At 48.2% G+C, this 20,205-nt stretch overlaps 2 protein-coding genes and 1 pseudogene across 3 annotated transcripts in view; 2 read left to right on the top strand and 1 right to left on the bottom strand.

Annotated features, from left to right (window-relative positions):
* Positions 1 to 354: 354 nt before the first annotated feature.
* On the bottom strand, positions 355 to 2,153 carry RAMP2 (receptor activity modifying protein 2). Its single transcript, XM_060133178.1, has 4 exons — positions 2,002 to 2,153; positions 1,496 to 1,561; positions 922 to 1,033; positions 355 to 792 (listed from the first exon to the last, which is right to left on the bottom strand). The coding sequence occupies exons 1-4, from the start codon at positions 2,099 to 2,101 to the stop codon at positions 537 to 539; spliced, it is 534 nt and encodes a 177-aa protein (XP_059989161.1). The 5' UTR covers positions 2,102 to 2,153; the 3' UTR covers positions 355 to 536.
* On the top strand, positions 2,105 to 3,635 carry LOC132511920 (uncharacterized; annotated as a pseudogene).
* An 8,903-nt stretch (positions 3,636 to 12,538) lies between these two features.
* Positions 12,539 to 20,205, top strand: part of EZH1 (enhancer of zeste 1 polycomb repressive complex 2 subunit) — a 32,539-nt gene continuing 24,872 nt past the window's right edge. For both annotated transcript variants that reach the window (XM_060134803.1, XM_060134802.1), the window contains exon 1: positions 12,539 to 12,601. The gene's annotated coding sequence lies outside the window, so the exon portion shown is untranslated. The remainder of the gene's footprint in view (positions 12,602 to 20,205) is intronic.

Genomic DNA, 20,205 nt, shown 5'->3' with positions numbered 1-20,205 from the left:
ATTCAGGGCTCCCGGGTGGCACCCCCTTCCTTCTTGCAGGAGCCACGGCAAAGTGTCCTCCCTCATCCCACCCCCCTCACCTCCCCGGCTGCTCTCCAGACCGGAAGGGAGTCTCTTCCTGCACGTTTCCTGGTGCTGGGTTTGGATAGACGCAGGAAAGGCCTGGCCTTGAGAGAAGGAAGTATATGGGTGTGGCCTTCGGGTGGGGGAAGGGGTGGGGGGGGCAGGTAAGTGAACAAAACAGTGGGCCTATCCAGATTCTTCCAGCTCTGCTGCTCAGAACAGAGGGCCTGTGGGAATGGCAGAGACTCTGGGAAGGACACAGGCCCCACTGGGATAGGGAGGGGAACAGTGTACAAAAAAAAACAGTTTTATTTTGAAGATTACAGAACTTGAGCCTTGACCCCACCCAGCTTCCATTTCCACCCATCTAAGGATCTGCAGTTGGGGTAGGACTGAGAGAAGGAAGTAGGGAGGGGAGGGGAGAGACCTGCAGAGGAAAGGAGTAAGATGGCGGCTGAAGAGCTCACGCCACCCTAGGTCTGGGCTTCACTGTCTTTACTCCTCCACACCACAAGGGTGACGAGAAAGGGGATGAGGCAGATGGGGGCTATGATCATGGCCAGGAGCACATCCTCTGGGGGGTCTGAGAAGGGGGGCTGCCCCAGGGAGCAGTTGGCAAAGTGGATCTGGTGAGTCTCAAAGATGATCTGTTCTGCCCAGGGATTGGGGAAGCCCAGGCCAAACTCTTCTGCATTCCTTTCCAAGCAGTCTCGAAGGATGCTGTAAGGCCTGGGGACAGGAGAGGACTAGAGTGAGGGAAGGGTTGGGCCCAAAAAGAGGACTGTCCCACACTTACTCAAGGCCCACAAAGAGCAAGCCCTAGCCCTGGCCCAAGCCGCCCTCCAGCACTGCCCCTACCTGCTAATGAGTGCCCAGTCACACCAATCCTTTTCGATAGAGTCCATTTGAACCTTATAATCATCCCAGCAACGTAGGACATTTGTCTCATACTTCTCCTCCACTGTTTTCCCTGTGGGCAGAGATGCTGCACATTGACCACACCCCTACGCCACCCTCCGAGCCCTCTGGTCCAGGCACTTCCATTGAGGAACCACTGTTCCTGTCTTCAAATATGGGAACTACCCGGAGAGCCTCAGAAGCCTTCCCAAGCAAGACAGTCCTGGCTGAGGAGAGAGTCTCAGCTCAGAAAAAATTTAATGTCTTCCATGTGCCCAGCACTACCCCGCCTGGCAAGAACTTCCACATACACTTTTTCTGGGCTCTTCTAATCCACCTGTGAGGTGGGCCAGCTCAGAGCCGGCTGGAGGCTTTGTGGGATGAGAGGTAGACAACAAGGAACCCCAAGAGAGAACAGAGCAGAACTTAGGGGCACCAGTTGGGTTTGGGGCCTGGCTTGTGAGAAAGGGACACTCCCCACAGACCTCTCTTCTCCTTGCCCTGGGCCACCCTCCCACAGCTGCTGGGTACTCACCTTCTGACTTTAAGATGTCTGGGGTGGGAAGAAGTTGAGCCAGGGACTCCTGGGGCTTCAGGACAGCTGTGGGCAGAAAAGGGGCAGGGAGACGGGATGCTGGGGATCTGGAGCCTGGAGGAAGGGGTGTGTGGGTTGGGGGCTGAGACCCTTGGAAGTCAGGGCTACTCTCAGAAAAAAAAGAGAAGCAATGCAGGCCCCCACGGGATGCCTCAGTGCCCAGAAGAGAGGGGCTGCACCAATTCATTCCCACTCACATCCAAACCCCTCCCTCCTCGCCAGCTCCAGACGTCCCAAGACCTCTCTGTGGGACCCGGGCACGCCAGCTTTTCCCCAGTGGGAAGCAGCTCGCGCTGCGCCCTCACCGTGGTGGGGCCAGGGACCGTCCAAAGAGCAGCGCTGTCCGCATCCGCACCCCGGGGCCCGTTCCGGTCTTGGCCGTCCAGCCCGTCTCCCCTCCAGGGCCTCCCGCGCCTCCCGCCCGGGCCTCGGGGCGCTGCGCTTACCGCCCAGCAGCAGGAGGAGGCGGAGCGCTGCCGGTCGCCCGGCGCCGGTCGCGGGGAGCCGCGGGCCGCCGGCAGCGCGCTCCGCCCGGAGCGAGGCCATCGCGCGGCGAACAGGCGAGGAGGAGCGGCGGCGCTGCGCCGGTCCCGGGCGGGGGCGCCTATATCCCCGTCCCAAGCCGCAGGAAGCCGCGCCGCTTCCTCGCAGGGGCTGGGACGGCTGCGGCCACGTGGGGGGCGGGGGCGACGCCCGGGGCCGGCGGGCTGGAGGGGGAGTCGCTGCCCCACCCGGCCCTGGCGCCCGCCGCTCCCTCCGCCTGGCCGACGTTGGCTCACCCTTTCTGCTAGCTCACCCTGCGGGGCTGGACAGCTCCCCTCGTAACCCCAGAACCGGCATCCATTTCCTGGGCTCGGCTGCGTGGCGCCCAGGACTCGTCGGGGTCTCTGAGCCTCCACTCCCCGGACTCTAGCAACCCCTTTCCTTCCTCCGCGAGGCGGCGGGGGCGTGGGGGGGGGGCGGGTAGCGAAAAGAGGGAGGGGTTTGGGAGCTCAGAGGGCCTCTGAACGCTGCCGTTTCTGAGGCTGGGGGTTGGGGCTGTCCGGGGCCGTGGGGGAAGGGGCCCGTGGAGCTCGGCTCAGAGTTCCCTTTCCTTGGGAACACCCACTGATGTCAGCCCGCCTGCCAAAATCGAGGAGGAGGAGGAGAAGAGGGAGCCAGACCTTCAGAGTCTGGAGAAGGCCTGGGGATAGAGGTAGAGGGGAAAGCAAAGTCCGAATACCTTGCCTTCGAGGCACCCCCTGGGGCCTAGACCCACGAACCAGATTGAGTGCAGTGGCAAAAGTAAGACTGCTCCATTCCCAAGAAGAAGGTGGCCACAACTCCTCAGGGCCAAGGTTGTGAAAAGGGAAGGTTTAGAACCTACAATGTGTGACTTCATTCATGAGGTGGGTCCATTATTTACAGAGGAAGAAGCTAAAGCCCAGGGGAAAGTGCCCAGGACTTGAGCTCAGAAGCTCTGAGTCCTAATTCCGTCTTCCCATTTTCCAGCTATATAGCCTGGAATGACCTCAGTTACCTTCATGAATTCTCAGATTCCTCCCATGTGAAACAGGGACGTTACCCTCCTCACTAATCTGTAGTGAGAGTGACACTTGTGAACGGGCACTGCACTCACTTAGGCAGATGCTAGTTTCCTTTCCTCCTTTCCTAAGGACTTGCCTAAAGCCACACAGCTGAGAAACAGCAAGGCTGAGCATGGGGCCCCAGCGGCCCTGACTTCTGCCACACCACAGCTGTCTCTGTGTCCTGAGCCAGAGCTTTGTAGGCCTGAAGCAGCCGAGGATCCCAGGAGCTGATTTGGCCATGACGTTCAACTCCAGACACAGCTGTCAGCACCGAACTTTCCTAAATTACTCCCAGACACTGACCCTTGGACTCAGCTGCTGCTGTTGTCCCAGTTTACTGATTCCTTCCCACCACAAATTATCTTGCACCATCTCTCTTCAAATCTTCATCTCGGGGTCCTAGGCTCTTAAATCATGGCCACTGATAACCTGTTGTTCTTCCATAGCTAGGATCAAGAGGTTGCTTTAGCAAGGCATCCAGAGGGACAAGGGAATTGGCCCACTTGGCATGAACCCCCAAGCCTTCCTGGTGAGGGTCATCTTCTGCAACGGGCAGAAAAGAGCCAGGCTGCCTTGGAGTCACTTCAGGCCAGGGACAAACTCCGTTCCTTCCCTCCCACCTGTGATTGCCCTTTTCAAGAAGGAAACATGGGGGCTTCCCTGGTGGCGCAGTGGTTGAGGGTCCGCCTGCCGAGGCAGGGGACGCGGGTTTGTGCCCCGGTCTGGGAGGATCCCATATGCCGCGGAGCAGCTGGGCCCGTGAGCCATGGCCGCTGAGCCTGCACGTCCGGAGCCTGTGCTCCGCAACGGGAGAGGCCACAACAGTGAGAGGCCCGCGTACCGCAAAAAAAAAAAAAAGAAGGAAACATGGTCAAGAGGGAGATTTCTAGGTGATAAGATGGGAGGAGGAAGCAAGGAGGGGCAGAAAGCAAAATCAGCCATTTCCACTGCCCAGAGGCACCTGAGCCCACTGTGGGTAAAGACTAGGGTTGGGATCAAGATTAAAGTTGACAAAAACAAATGCTGGGTTTTAAATAAGGCAGTATGGTATAATGGATAAAAACAAACAAACATTGGTTAGGATTCTGAAGGCAGGTTTTGCCTCTGTCTTGCTGTGTAACCTTAGGTAGGCCATTTCACATCTTTGGAGCTCAACATTTCATATATAAAATATATATTTGGAGCTCAACATTTTCATATATGAAATATATATTTTATATATTTCATATATAAAATATATAAAACATTTCATATATAAAATAAAATTATATATATATAAAATTATATATTTTCATATATAAAAAGCAAAAGGGAAAATACAAGTGACTTGGTAGAAGCGGTATTTTAGCCTAGAGTTGGAGTTAAGCTTGTATCATGATGTGGAGACCTCCAAAGGAGAGCTTGTTGTAATCCTCCCTGAACTTGGGAGTTCAAACCTGTTGGAGAATCTGTAAATTTCCTCCCCTCCTGCTTTTCCTCTTCTCACTTTTCCTAGCCAGTTGGATGTTTGGCTGTTTTCATTTGACCCCTGGGGGCATCCTGGTAACTGCGGGTCTGCTGCTATGGGGGTCCTTTGGGACTGAACGGGGACTAGAGACCTCACCTTTTCCAAGTTGCCATAGGAAATAGTCCCATGATCTGCAGCAAGGGGCCAGAGAAGGGCTTCATTAGGGACAGGAGCTGGCTCTTTCATGGGAAGTCGTATTTTCCACCCCTGCGGGCCGTTACCTTTCCTTTCTGAGCCTGTTTCTGCTTTAAAATATATACTTTTTGCTATAAAGACATACTTTTTAATTGCAAGTAATACATAAGTATATACTCATTGCAGAATACTTAAACACAGAAAACGTTATAACCCCATTCCTTTCTCACCTCCCCCAGGTATTTTGGACCTAAAAAAAGCATAAATGGGAATTAATATCCTTGTTCAGTGACTTTTTAAAAATTAGTAATGTCTTGGGTCATCTTTCCATGATACCATATACAGATGTGCCTCTTTCCTTTTAACTGCAGTGTAGTATTGTCTTCAGTCTTTTTTCCTTATATCTAGTAGAGTCTAGGCTTTGAGTTTCCTACACAATCCCTTATTCCTCTGTCCTTAGCCCACTCCCACCCCCAGGGCTTGGGAAGAGAGGTATCTGGTTCTGATCCAGCTGGACATTGACCTGAGATTTCTGGCCTCAACCTATATTGACTTCTCCTGGGCAGGGATCTTACTGCCATGTAAATTTCCCTTCTTATTAGGGGCCAAAGGTCATCCTGCCTTGAGCAGGGGGAGAGGTAACTTGATCCTAAGGAGGAGTGCCACTTCTAATCCTCAGCCTTCCCCCTATGCACACAGACAAGTCCAGAACAACATAGGGGGAGTCAGAAGCACTGGGGGCCTCCTACACAATGAAATTACATGCAGAGCATCCAGGAATTAGCTTTTCTACTGCATAGAGACAATCATACATGCTGGCCTCTTCCCCAGCTGTCTGCAAAATAAAGAGCAGAGCACAGGAGAAGGTGTGGGGGAGAGCCAGGGTCAGGGAAGCCCGAAGTTCTGGCTGGGGGCAGCTAATCTTTCCAATCTGGAGAGAGGAGACAGGCTTCTTCAGAGGGCAGGGAGGCAGCAGGGAGAACCAGAAGAGCTACAGCCAGGGAGCCAGCTGGCTAAGGGAGGGAAGACAAAGGGGTAAGGACACAACTACTCCGTCTCTCCCCAGCCTCCTCATCTCCAGGGTGCTGGCGTGAGGAGCCTGACCACCTCTCACAGGGAAGAATGGTTATTGGAGAAAACGCTGGCTCTCTTATAATATCTATAAGTTATATGTAAAAAGCAGAGAAAATTGTCAAGCCATGTTCCTCATCAACTGCTGGGGACTTAATAGTAGCTACATTTATTGAACAATTACTATGTGCTGCAGAGTGTGTTCCCTGACACATATGCTGAGTGATTTCCAAGCATTTCTTAAAACTTCACCACCATAACATCAGAATTATCTTGTCCATGGGTGAAATGGGGAAAACAGGAGTGATTTTCTCAAGGTCCCAGAGGAAGTAATTGGCAAAGCCAGGATATGAACCCAGGACCGTTTGATGCTAAGCTTCAGGTCTTAACCATCAGATATATCACCTCCCTCTCACTCCAGATCAGAATATTGATTCTTTACTGAGTCTTGAAGGGAGGGCAGAAGGGTAGAGAGTTTCTTCCAGGACCAGATGGGCCCCTCCAGAAATAAGAAGATCCTGTTTCACCCAGCTCTGTACGCACAACCTCCTCCCTGCTTCCTTCCCTGACCAAGTCTGGACCATGACATCACATGGTGGAGGCTGTTTTTCTGAAAAGAACCCAGGCCAGATTTATAAGAATGACGTTCAGACAGTGTGACTGAAGAGGACCATGGCCAAGAGACCACAGCACACACCCAGCAGTGCTGAGAACACTGCTGGTCCCTCGGCACCTGGGGCTGACTCATGGTTGCTGTCAGGACCCAATGCCAGATGCCAGGATTGCTTTCACCCTTCTTCCATTCCTTAGGACTGTCCTCTGAAACCATCCCCAGGAATCCTTCTACCCCTCCCCAGCACCCCAGAAGTCTAGGTGTTGTGTAACATGGGGATGCCCTGAGGGAGCCAAGCAGTGTGCTCAGTGCTTCATACAAATTGTTTCCCTTAAAAATCACAACTCAGGGAATTCCCTGGTGGTCCAGTGGTTAAGGCTACACGTTTCCACTGCAGGGGGCATGGGTCCGATCCCTGGTTGGGGAGCTAAGATCCCACATGCCTTGTGGCGTGGCCAAAACAACAAAAACCACCACCACCACCATCAAAAAAACCCTCACAACTCCATTTATAGTAGGTACCATAGCAACCCACTTTACAAAGGAGGAAACTGAGGCTAAGAAAGGTTAACACCTGATGGAAGTCAACCTGCTATCCAACCTGTAGACAGAAGGTCACTTATGTGACCTTGTGCAAGTTACTTAACCCCTTTGAGCTTGCCTGTTTTCTTACCTGCAGAAATGGGGTTACTAGCATGTATCTCACTGAGCAGTAGCGATGAAGCGTGTTAAAGCATTTGGCCCGATGTCTGGCACTAGTAAGCATGCAATAAATGGTAGTTACTATCATAACGTGTACCACATATAGTTATGCAACTCTGTTTCCAAGATATTCTGGGATCCTTCCCATTTCATAATTTTGGTTGTTTTCATTACACAACACTCTTTATTGAAAAGAGTACAGGCTTTGGAGTCAGATAGTCCTAGCCTGGGTTTGAATTCCAGCCCTCCTACTTACCAGTCATGTGGCCATGGCCAATGTTGTCAGTCTCCCTGAGCCTCAGTGTTCTTCTCTGTAAAACGGGGATAAAAGTACCTACCCCCAGGCATCTTGCAAGGATTGTACGAGATGAGGTAGGTTCACCTACAATCCAATAGTTAACGAATATGTGAATGCTAAAAGCAATTTGTTAAATGTATAAAGAAATGTGATTTATTTTTGGTTCTTTCCATACAATGTCGTGCATGGAATCTGTAGATTATGTATTATACTTTTCTTTCTCCAGAAGAGTTTCCATAGCCTTATATCTCATCCTAGCTGCAGTGGGGTGCAAAGGGCCGTAGTATCAGCAGCATGGGACCCTGCGGATAAGCCAGGGAAGACAGAAGGGGGAGTCACAGAACCAAGGGGAACTCCCCTTTCCTGTCTGGCTAGGATTTGTTTGTCTTTCACACAGGCTGTGCCCTGCTGATATGGGGGTCTGTCCAGTGTCCAGCTTTGATTGGCATCTCTAGTACAGAGGAAGTAAGGAGCCCCTTGTCTATTAGGAACTGTTTTCCTCTGAACTTGCAGAGGAGAGTCCCAAACACATTTCTCTTCCTGGCACCGCCAGTGAAAGGAAAAAACCATGGAGAAAATCCAGACTTGTGATTCAGAGCTAGAAGACCTCAGAGAATAGAGGAGGTAGAGTGGAATGGTTTAGAGGGTAGGTTTGGAGTCAGAATGATGGGGCCCAAATCCTGGCCCCGCCATTTACCAGCTGGCTGACCTTGGCCAAGTTCCAGAATCTCTTTAAGCCCTGGTTCCCTCAGTTGTAAAGTGAGTGTAAGAATATTGCTGACTTCATATGGAACGAGACGACCTACTGTAAAGCACTTAGCACAATGCCAGGCACATACTGAGTGGTCAGTATTTGAAGGCTATTATTGTCTTTTGACTTCTGCAGTTTTACAGTTGAGGGCCCTGATGGCCAGGAAGGAAGCACAGCTCATTAGCTGTCCACCCGATCAGAGCTACTTCCCAGGCAGCGCCGTGCCAAGAGCGTGTCCCGTGGGATCAAGGCCCTGCATTCACTGTGCCAAGAGAGTGAGAATGGGCAGCACCACCCTAGCTGTGGCGTTGGAGCTTTCCCAGTATGTGCAAAGCAAGGCCTGAATCCCACCAAATAATCCCCCAAAGTAATTCTCCTTCCTGCTGGAATTATTTATTTTGTAATTAACAAAAGCTAAGGAGGCCCTTTCTAATATTTTGGCTTGGAGGTTCAGAGTTTAAACTTCTGAGAGCCCTGGACAAGGGTTTATTGTGGGCCTGTTCTTACTTGCTGAATTGAATGCATTATGATCCCTAAGCAACTAGGGGTCAGGAGATAAGTACCTGAGGCGGAAAGCTGGGTTTTTGAGATTAGAAGACAAAATGTCCAGGAGTGGAGAGGCTTCAAAAATCGAGCCATGTTTCCAGGCTCAGTAATGTCCAGACCTCAACTTGCTCTGGAGCTGCCTTTGCTCTAAGTGTTCAGGGAGGGGTCTGGCACCTCAGCTGGTCCTGTCAAGGCCTGGGCAGCAGCTTGTTTCTGGTGACCTTCATGCAGGCTTTGAGGCTGTGCTTTGTTTTGTTTGCTTGTTTGTTTCTCCGCAGCAGGGTGGCCTTTCCCTGCTTCTGGGTGGGAAATGGGGGAGGAGGGAAGATGGGTTGCTCCCATCTCTACAGCTGTGTTTACATTTCCCTGTCAGGGACTGTCTGGGGCCCAACGGTTCCTCAATCCTCTGTGTCCCTTCAGAGAAAAGCTATTTGATATCCCTGTGGGCTTTACAAGGGAGGGGCAGAATGAGCAGAGGGGTTACCGTGGAAGGGAGGAAAGTTGGAAGGGAGGAAGGAACAGTACAGAAAGCCCTGTTTGAATTCTGGGAAGCATCAGCTCCCTCCCTTTCTACTAGTGGCCTGAAGACCAGCAGGGGACAAAAGTACACTTAGAACTTGCCTGCCCCAGAAGAAACAGAACACGTGACATGTCATTTCTAATCACCGGGTGGAACAAAATCTTGCTTGTGATGGGGTTGTGAGTGCACAGAGCAGAACAGTCTTCCCTGAGGCTTCTTTGGGGCCAGTGGTCAGAGATACAGCATGGTAAAGCCAATAAGATCATGCTAAAATACATGCAAATTAAAAAGGATTTAAGAAAATGGTCAAGTAAATAATGCTCTTCTTCTCCAGGGAGCAAGTTGAGCTGGTATTAATCAGTATATTAGTGTTGCTGGACTCTCGGCCAAGCCCAGGAGGATGGCTGCCAAGGCAAATCAGGCATCAGGTTTCAGAAATTAAACACATTATTTTATTTTTCCACAATAGGGAACTTTGAGGAAAAAAAAAAAGTCCTATTAGGCTACTCAGCACACTTTGTCCAGTTTCCTTCAGCCCCAGAGGCCTCCAATTTAAGAGCAAGATGAGCAACTGGAAGCCAGGAGTGACACAGTTATTCCTTTCTCCTATTAACTGCCTGGGGGTGGGGCTGGGAGGAGTGGGGCAGGGGTGATGGTACTGTTTTTCAAAGGTCTAGTAGCTGACCACTTGCCAACAGTTTTTCTACGAATTTATAGGGCAAAGACGTAAAGGGTTGGAAAAGAAAAAGTTAGAGGAAGAGCTGGCCAAAGATTGGCTGATAGCGTCTCATGGACCATGGTCAGCTAAGAAGGAGCCTGGTCTCAGGAAAAACTCTCTCCCATCAGAGAGGGAGAGAGGAACCAATTGGCAGACAAATTTTCCCCAAGAACCCCACACTTACTGGTGATGTGGAAAGTTGGTTTTATAATCCTCTAGTGAACAAGGATAACTAAACCCTGGGTTTAGTCCTATGTCTAACATTGTGATGGATATCAGAGAGGTAGACAGCCTGGTAGCGAGTATAAAGTGGTAATGGAGTTGAAGCTGGGGGAGATCCTGGGGGGCTGGCAGGAGGAGGTGGAGCTTGAGCTGCATTGTACACTCTGATATGTACAGATATATCCCCTCTCCTTCCTTCCTTTCCACCTCAAAATATTTTTGTAACCATATTTTCTTTGTTATCACAGAATGTCTTTGTATCTCTCCTCTTGTCACTTGGCATACTTCCTGAAAACCAAGTGGTCCACTTCCATGGTGTTAGTTAACAACAATAAGCTGATGGTTCTCAAACTGCTCTCCAGTCTCAGTCCTGACATTCAGATCTTCTGAACATCTCTCCTTAGATAACCCAGATTCTTTTTTTTTTTAACCTGCTGCCTGTCCCCTTCCCCCCCTTTTAAACCCATATTCTTTTTTTTTTTTTTTTTTTTTTTTGCGGTATGCGGGCCTCTCACTGTTGTGGCCTCTCCCGTTGCGGAGTACAGGCTCCGGACGCGTAGGCTCAGCGGCCATGGCTCACAGGCCCGGCCGCTCCGCGGCATCTGGGATCTTCCCGGACCAGGGCACGAACCCGTGTCCCCTGCATCGGCAGGCGGACTCTCAACCACTGCGCCACCAGGGAAGCCCTAAACCCATATTCTTTATTTCAACAATTATTTATGTAGTGTAATGGTTCTCAAACTCGGTTACACAGTGGAATCACCTGGGATGCTCTGAGAATTCTTGAAGCCCAAGCCAAACCCCAGACCAATGTATCAGGCTCTCTGAAGGTGGGAGGAAGAAATCAGTAGTTATTAAAACTCCCCAGGTGATTTCAATGTGAACCAAATTTGAGAACCACTGGTCTAGAAAGCATTTGGAATGGAAAGGAACATCATTGAAAATTGCCAAGTATTAAGGAATATTTGCCTTGATTTTCTTGTGAATTGGATATAAGCAAGAGGAAAACAGAGAAGTCAAAGGTTCTGATATAAGGAAAAGAACACTAAATCTGCAATCCAGAGACCCGAGTTTAAGATCTGACAGAACAGTTTTTCATCTGTGTGAGGCAAGTCTTTTAACTCCTTTACACCAGAATAGCCTCGTGTGTAAAACTGAAATCCTTCCTACCTACTTCATAGAGTTGTTATGAAAATTATTTGAAGAAAAAATGATTATAGGCTTTTAAATTATGTCTGTGGAGACAAATTTAAGGTAATGTTATTTTGTATTTTAAGTTTTAACTTTATATTCTGAAATAATTTCAGATTTACAAAAGAGTTACAAGTGGTAGAGAGTTCCTCTATGCCCTGGAGCCAACTTCCTCAAATGTTGAAGAAATGCGATTGCCGAAACCAGGAATTAAGATGGAAAAAATACTATTAACTAATCTACAGACCTTATTCTAATGTCATCAGTTATCCCACTGGTGTGCTTTTTCTGGACAAGGATCCAAGCCAGGATCACACATTACATTTAGTTGTCATGTCTGCTCAGTCTCCTCTAATCTGGACAGTTCCTCACCCTTTGCCTTTTTTAACCTTGACATTTTTGAAGATACTGGCTAGTTATTGTGTAAACTGCCCCTTATTTTGGATTTGTCTGATGCTTCCTCATGATTAACTCAGCTTATGCATTTTTTTCAAGACAACTATGTAAGTGATTTTGTACCCTTCTCATTGCATCATATTGAGAGGTACCTAGTAAGAATATCTCTCAGCACTAGTAATGTTAACTTTGATCACTTGGTCAAGGTGATGTCTGCCAGATTTCTCCCCTGTAAAGTTACTCTTTTTCCTTTGGTAACTTACAGGTATCTTGTGAGAAGATACTTTGACTCAAGGCAACTGATTTGAATCTAAGTGACTGAGAAAACTATTGACAGAAATAGGGCAGTCCGGTGTAAATAAAGCAAGAATGATAACTTAGAGCCCATAGACGGGCGTTTGGGGGTATTTGTAGATGTGAAGGATCTGTAATGAAGGGGTTCCAGGTTGGTTTCAAATTATGAAGTGAGGCATGTCACTAGCGTGTGGGGATGATGCAACTACTGGATAAAGTCTTAAAGATATTAATGGCTCCGGGAGGTTTCCCAAGAGCCCTTCCTGTCCCCTGACAGCGCCGCCTTGGAAACCGTCGGGATCGGGTTGCACCACCTCGGACTCCCGAGTTTGGGGTATTGGCGCCAAACCGCAGAAGTGCGAAGAAGGATGCCCAGCCGGCCTGACCAGCGGTCGCGGGCAACGCAGTGCGCACGCGCCGGGAGGAGGCGCGGGGCGGGGCCGCGGCGTGGGGGCGGGGCCGCGGTGCGCAGGCGCCCTAGCGGCAGGTCCCTGCGGCTCAGGATGGAGGATGAGTGAGTAAACAATCCTGGGCCCGGCGGTGGGGCCGGGCCTCCGCACCTTGCCACCCGGGGCCTGAGGGAGGGAGAGTCGAAGGGGTCAGAGAACTGGAAGGAAGCGGAGGAGCACACTATCTGCCTGGCGGGGGGTAGCGGGGCGCCCACTCCCCGTTCCGAAGGCTGGGGAAAGGGGGCAGCGGGGCGAGAGAACCCCCGGCGAGAACCGCGTCTGCGGCGGGGAGGGCGGTGTGTCGGGGAGGAGGAGCGGCGGGGGCGGGCCCGGGGACGGGGAATCCCGTTGGAGGGCGGGGTGGGGTGGGCGGGAGCCCCAGCGCCGGGAGGGCGTGGGTGGGCGGTGGCACCTGCGGGGGCCCTTAGCGAGGTGGACTCCCGGGGCCCTGGGGCAGTGCACGGGAAGGACCAGACAAGGGGGCTCAGCGTGCGATGACTTTGGGGGTGTTGAGGAAGCGGTGACAATAAAAACAGGGTGAGGCGAGTGAGGCTCCTAAGGAGCAAAATGGAAAGGGGAGCTCACTGTTGGGGTCGAGCCGGTGCCGCGTGCCTCCTTCGGGTTTGCGCACTAGGCGCCCAGCTAGCCTCCCCCTAGTCCCAGCCCTGAGTAAGAGGCTTCTCTCCAAATTTGGTCTCGCGCCAATCCCTGCCCACCCCAGAATTCTCTTGGGGATCAAATAATGTAAGGGAAAGAGCCTTGAAGCAAGGCAAGGTGGTGTATTTGGGACATGCCTGTTAGGAAATGTGGGACAAACTTATTTAGGTAAAAAGCGACTACTGAGAAATTGTTTCGGGGGCGGGGAGGGGAAGGAAGGTGGAAGGATGTTCGTGCCGCCGATGGAAATATTGAGAGTGGGCTTTTCATAGGTGAAATATGGGATTGTTAATAGAGTCGCCTAGGTATCGAGTCTAGGGCTACAGGGGTGAGGATGGGGGCTAAGAGCCGAGGTAGCCGAACCACTGGGTGCGTGCGAAGATGGCCTTGAAAGTGTAGGTCTTTTCTTCCGCGTTTGCTGCCATGACGCCTTTGAAGAGAAAAATCCCCCACCCGGTGCTTTTAAGTTTAGGAAACTTGAAAGACGTTTCCAGCCGGAGAAGGTGCTAACTCCATCAGAGGTTTCTGTGAGAGCTTGTCTATTTTAAGCCTTGGAAACCCCAGGGCTGGGATGTGTGGCATTGATAAAGGAGATTACTTAATTGCGTAGAAGAAATTATTAGGAGATAAAGTACTTAAAACACACACACACACACATTTATAATAGAGGAAAGGATCATCTGTAAAGATGTAATAATACTGTTATTGTCAGGGTGTATGCTGAGTGTGTACAGACAGTGTGAATTAATTCTCCCAGGGCAGAGATGTTGGTTTGTTTTATTCACTGATGCACTTTAAGCACTAAAACACTACGAAGCACACAGTAGGTGCTCAATACATGTTTGTGGAATAAATAAGTAGTGGGACGATCTCTGGGACTGGGAGTTGGGAGATCTGGATCCTAGTTCTTCCACTAACTGGCAGAGTACTTATAGGCCAATCACGGAACTCGACGCCAGGGCACAGCTTTAAAACTTACTGAGGTGGAAATGACTTTTTCATTATGGTGTTACTTTATTTATTATTATTTTTAAAATAAATTTATTTATTTATTATTTATTTTTGGCTGCGTTGGGTCTTCGTTGCTGCGTGCCGGCTTTCTCTAGTTGCGGCGAGCGGGGGCTACTCTTCGTCGCGGTGCTCAGGCTTCTCATTGTGGTGGCTTCTCTTGTTGTGGAACACCAGCTCTAGGCACGCAGGCTTCAGTAGTTGTGGCACGTGGGCTCAGTAGTTGTGGCTCGCGGGCTCTAGAGCGCAGGCTCAGTAGTTGTGACACCTGGGCTTAGTTGCTCCGTGGCATGTGGGATCTCCCCGGACCAGGGCTCGAACCCGTGTCCTGTGCTTTAGCAGGCGGATTCTTTTTTTTAATTATTTGTTTAAAAATAATTTATTTAATTTATTTTATTTTTGGCTGCCTTGGGTCTTGGTTGCTGCGCGCAGGCTTTCTCTAGTTGTGGTGAGCGGGGGCTACTCTTCATTGTGGTGTGCAGGCTTCTCATTGCGGTGGCTTCTCTTGTTGCGGATCACAGTCTCTAGGTGCACAGGCTTCAGTAGTTGTGGCTTACGGGTTCTAGAGAGCAGGCTCAGAAGTTGTGGTGCACGGGCTTAGTCGCTCCACGGCATGTGAGATCTTCCCCGACCAGGGCTCGAGCCCATGTCCCCTGCATTGGCAGGTGGATTCTTAACCACTGCACCACCAGAGAAGTCCGGTGTTACTTTAATTCTCTTTGAAACAGCACTAGAATAAGGAGCCTAGGATTAAAAATGAAATTTTATTCCCAAGAAGACTTTCATGAGAAGGGAAAAGGGGAGAAAATGTAGTTGGTTGGACTTGTTTCTCTTATACTTGCCTTTGAATTAGCATGCCTTTTAAAACCATTTAAAGTATTATTTATGTCTCTTTAATTCTTGAGATCTGAAACCTGGCTTCCTTAGTTCTCCAGGTAACAATTCCTGCCCTTGATTTGTGCCTTATGTGAAAATTGTAACAATTTATTTCACTAAGTATATCTTTTTCCTGTCTTGTACTAACTTTAAAAAGTCTCTACTTTGTTGACTAGCTACTTCCCAAAGAAGGTTTGAGGCAGCAATACTAAAAACACATTACATTTCTACAAAGGATAGTTAACTACAGAGAAAGAGAAAAAAACAGGACGGAGGAGCTGAATAGGCATTTTTCCAATGGAGACAAACTGATGGCCAACAGGCACGTGAAAAGATGCTCGTCATCACTGATCATCAGGGAAATAAATACAAGTAAAAACCACAGTGAGATACCACCTCACACCTGTTAGAATGACTTTTACCAAAAAAGACAAGAGATAACAAATGCTGGTGAGAATGTGGAGAAAAGGGAACCTTGGTGCACTGTTGGTGGGAATGTACATTGGTACAGTCACTATGGAAAACAGTATGGAGGTTCCTCAGAAAATTAAAAATAAAACTGCCATACAGTCCATCAATTCCGCCTCTGGGTATTTATCTGAAGAAAATGAAAACACTAATTCAAGAAGATATTTGCCTCCAGTGTTCAAAGCAGCATTATTTACAATAGCCAAGATATAGGAACAACCTAAGTGTCCATCAGCAGATGAATGGATAACATATGAGATACATACACACTCACACACACATACACAGAATATTACTCAGCCATAAAATTTTTGCCATTTGGGGACTTCCCTGGTGGTCCAGTGGTTAAGAATCCACCTTCCAGGGGCTTCCCTGGTGGTGCAGTGCTTAAGAATCTGCCTGCCAATGCAGGGGACACGGGTTCGAGCCCTGGCCCGGGAAGATCCCACATGCCGTGGAGCAACTAAACCTGTGCGCCACAACTACTGAGCCTGCGCTCTAGAGCCTGCGTGCCACAACTACTGAAGCCCGCACGCCTAGAGCCCCTGCTCTGCAATAAGACAAGAAACCACAGTGAGAAGCCCGCGCACCACAACGAAGAGTAGCTCCCGCTTGCCGCAACTAGAGAAAGCCCGCTCACAGCAATGAAGACCCAACACAGGCAAAAATAAAAACAAATAAATAAATTTTTTAAAAAATCCTCCTTCCAATGCAGGGGACGTAGGTTCGATCCCTGGTCAGGGAACTAAGATCCCACATGCTGAGTAGCAGCTAAGTACACACGCCGCAGCTACTGAGCCCTCGTGCCACAACTAGAGAGAAGCCCGTGCACTGCAATAAAAGATCCCGCCTTCTGCAACTAAGACCCGACACAGCCATAAATAAATATTTAAAGAAAAAAAATTTTTTTTTGCCATTTGCAAAAACATGGATAGACCTGGAGGACATTATGCTTCTTGAAGTCAGACAGAAAAAGACAAATACTATATGTTTTCTTTTATATGTGAAATCTAAAAGATAAAACAAAAGAACAAAATTTTTAAAAATAAAAATATGTTGAGAAAGATGAAGAGAATTATATCAGATTAAGATTGAGGGAGAGGGTTTTAAAAGGAAAAACTTCTTTTAGAGAACACCTCCATTCCAGAAAGTCCCTGGTTTTGTTTGTTTGTCTTTAATTTGTCCAAACTGTGTATTGGGCTCTTTCCTGGCCTCTTTAGTCCAACAGACTGTCAATGGGGACTTCAGTCCTCCAAAACTTAAAGTCAAGAGTTCCTCAATGGGTAGAGTTCAGTGCCTCTGATGTGTTGTGTTCTCTGACACACTTGCCCTAATATTTTGATTCAAAATGGAATAACTAAAAAGTCTTGTTTTACTGAATGATAATGAGCAGTCTATATATATATATATTTGTTGTTGTTGTTGTTGTTGTTTTGGCCAAGCCATGCGGCTTATGGGATTTTAGTTCCCCAACCAGGGATCGACCCCGGGCCCTTGGCAGTGAGAGCATGGAGTCCTAACCACTGGAATTCCCAGCAGTCAATAAATATTAAGCTTTATGCTAGTGTAATGCAGAACCAGCCAAGGTAGGACTCTAGCCTATTAGGAAGTTCCTTTAACTCTTCTGAATCAGTGTTGTACGTCCTAAGAGCCAGCATTTGGGTCTCATAAAAACTAATCCTGCTTTGATATTTATCACCATTGTCTCAAGTGCACGTGACCTGATTCTTTTAATAAAGCAACACTAGAAAATATTAATGCTATAATTTTATTTTAAATAAGAATTCAGGGGCTTCCCTGGTGGCGCAGTGGTTGAGAGTCCGCCTGCCGATGCAGGGGACACGGGTTCGTGCCCTGGTCCGGGAAGATACCACATGCCGCGGAGCGGCTAGGCCCGTGAGCCATGGCCGCTGAGCCTGCGCGTCTGGAGCCTGTGCTCCGCAACGGGAGAGGCCACAGCAGTGAGAGGCCCGCGTACCGCAAAAAAAAAAAAAGAATTCAGTGTCGCAACTTCTTGTTAGTAAGGTTCTTTCTGTGTGTATAGTGCCCAGAAACTCAGTGAGTTTTCATAAAAGTACATAGTCATATAACCTTCACCACAAGCAAGGTATAGAACATTTTCATCATCTCAAAAATCTCCTTTATGCTTCTTTCCATTTAATCCCTTTCCAGAAACATTCTAGTAGAATGTCATGTAAGTGGAATCATAAAGTATGACGTTTTTTGTGTCTGAATTCTTTCGCTTAGCATAATGCTTCTGCGATATATTTTGCATATACAGGAACTGTTTGTTCCTTTTTATTGCTGAGTAGTATTCCATTGTACGTATACACTGCACTTTGTATAGTCCATAGATATTTGTGTTCACCAATCCATAGATTGGTGAACACAAATTCACCAATCCATAGATATCCACCAATCCATAGATATTTGTGTTATTTCCACTTTTTGGCTGTTACGAATAAAGATGCTCTGAACGTTTGTGTACAGGTCTTTATGTACATATGTTTTCATTTCCCTTGGATAAATAATTAGAAATTGTGTGCCAGGTTTTACGGTAAGTATATATTTAACTTTATTAAAAAAAGAAAACAACTGGCAGGACTTCCCTGGTGGTCCAGTGGTTAAGAATCCGCCTTCCAATGCAGGGGATGTGGGTTCGATCCCTGGTCGGGGAACTAAGATCCCACATGCCACAGGGCAACTAAGCCCACATGCTGCAACTACTGAGCCCATGCGCCAATACTAGAGAGGCCATGCGCTCTGGAGCCTGCGCACCACAACTAGAGAGAAACTGGAGAGAAGCCCGCGTGCTGCAACAAAAGATCCCACGTGCCGCAACTAAGACCCAATGCAGCCAAAAAAATTAAAAAAAAAACCTGGCAAACTTTTCCAAAGAGGCTGTACCAGGGAATTCCCCAGTATAGCCAAGTTTAGTCGTTAAGACTCTGCACTGAGGATGCGGGTTTGATCCCTGGTCTGGGAACTAAGATCCCACAAGCCACGCAGTACGGCCAAAAAAATCATAATAATAAAAATAAAGTAAAAAAAATAATGTTGCAGAGTGGCTGTACCACTTTGCATTCCCACCAGCAATGTATGAGGATTCCAGTTGTTCCACATCCTTACCAGCAATTAGTATTATAACTCTTTTTAATATTAGCCATTCTTGTGGTTGTATAATAGTTATGTCAATGTGGTTTTAATTTGCATTTCCTTAATGACTAATGATGTTGAGCATCTTTTTGTGTGCTTATCTGCCATTTCTGTATCTTTTTTGGTGAAGTATCTGTTCAAATTTTTATTTTTTATTATTTTTTAAGTTTATGGCTGTGTTGGGTCTTCGTTGCTGTGCACAGACTTTCTCTAGTTGCCGCGAGTGGGGGCTACTCTTTGTTGCAGCTCATGGGCTTCTCATTGCGGTGGCTTCTCTTGTTGCGGAGCACCGGCTCTAGGCGCGTGGGCTTCGGTAGTTGTGGCTCGTGGGCTTTAGAGCACAGGCTCAGTAGTTGTGGCACACGGGCTTAGTTGCTTCGCGGCATGTGGGATCTTCCCAGACCAGGGCTCAAACCTGTGTCCCCTGCGTTGGCAGACGGGTTCTTAACTACTGCGCAACCAGGGAAGCCCTCTGTTCAAATTTTTTGCCCACTTTTTATTGGGTTCTTTATTTTATTGAGTTGCAGGAGTTATTTAGATGAAGACTTATTTTTAAACTTCTTGACCATAATAGCATATTTTGGAGTTTATTCTCAATGTATAGGTGAATGTAATGAAAAGCTCTTAGCTTAGTACTTAACTGGAATATAAATAGTGTTTTGTGTATATAAGTAACTAAATAACAGATCTAGTAAAATTTAAAGTATTTTTTGTGTGCCACTTCCTTTGCCTAAGATGAATGGACCCATTTCTCCAAATCTGTTCTAGTGAATGCTGAGTTTTTTGTTTGTTTGCTTTTTTTTTAATATGTAATCTTGGAAGTGATAGCTGTTGTTAATGTCCAGATGCTGTGAAAACCCATCCTATGGCTGTGTTTCAGGTGTTTATTTTAATCAAACTTAATCTGTTCCAAACAGTATGTTTCATCTTCCTCATTCACTTTGTGGGGATTGGCCAACTGCCAAATAAACTTTTTGAGACACCGAAAACACATTAAAAAGCCAAGCAAAATAAATATTGACCCATGGTCACATGAGATTCAAATATCACTTAAATTGTAAAAGGAGGAAGCATGGCTTATTATACATTGTGATTGGTTAAAACGCAGTGACATTTTCATGTACATGTGTGTACTGCTCTGGCCAAATAAAGCACTTGAGGGGCTTCCCTGGTGGCGCAGTGGTTGAGAGTCCGCCTGCCGATGCAGGGGACGCGGGTTCGTGCCCCGGTCCGGGAAGATCCCACATGCCGCGGAGCGGCTGGGGCCGTGAGCCGTGGCCACTGAGCCTGCGTGTCCGGAGCCTGTGCTCCGCAACGGGAGATGCCACAACAGTGAGAGGCCCGCGTATCGGAAAAAAATAAAAAATAAAAAAAAAATAAAGCACTTGAGTAAAATTAGAAATAGTGGGGCTTCCCTGGTGGCGCAGTGGTTAAGAATCCACCTGCTAATTCAGGGACACGGGTTCATCAAGTCCTGGTCCGGGAAGATCCCACATGCCACAGA

The sequence above is a fragment of the Lagenorhynchus albirostris genome, chromosome 20 (genome assembly GCF_949774975.1).
Source record: "Lagenorhynchus albirostris chromosome 20, mLagAlb1.1, whole genome shotgun sequence".
Classification (NCBI taxonomy): domain Eukaryota; kingdom Metazoa; phylum Chordata; class Mammalia; order Artiodactyla; family Delphinidae; genus Lagenorhynchus; species Lagenorhynchus albirostris.
Note: the sequence above shows the minus strand (reverse complement) of the source record. Positions and strands in the feature narration are given on the sequence as shown.

What these genes read in the sequence shown, in the direction of transcription:
- RAMP2 (XM_060133178.1), bottom strand. Translation starts at nt 2,101, where the DNA reads ATGGCCTCGCTCCGGGCGGAGCGCGCTGCCGGCGGCCCGCGGCTCCCC. An exon ending in CCTCCTCCTGCTGCTGGGCG is followed by an intron (nt 1,562 to 2,001) that starts GTAAGCGCAGCG and finishes TTCTGCCCACAG; the next exon opens with CTGTCCTGAAGCCCCAGGAG. An exon ending in AGACATCTTAAAGTCAGAAG is followed by an intron (nt 1,034 to 1,495) that starts GTGAGTACCCAG and finishes CTCTGCCCACAG; the next exon opens with GGAAAACAGTGGAGGAGAAG.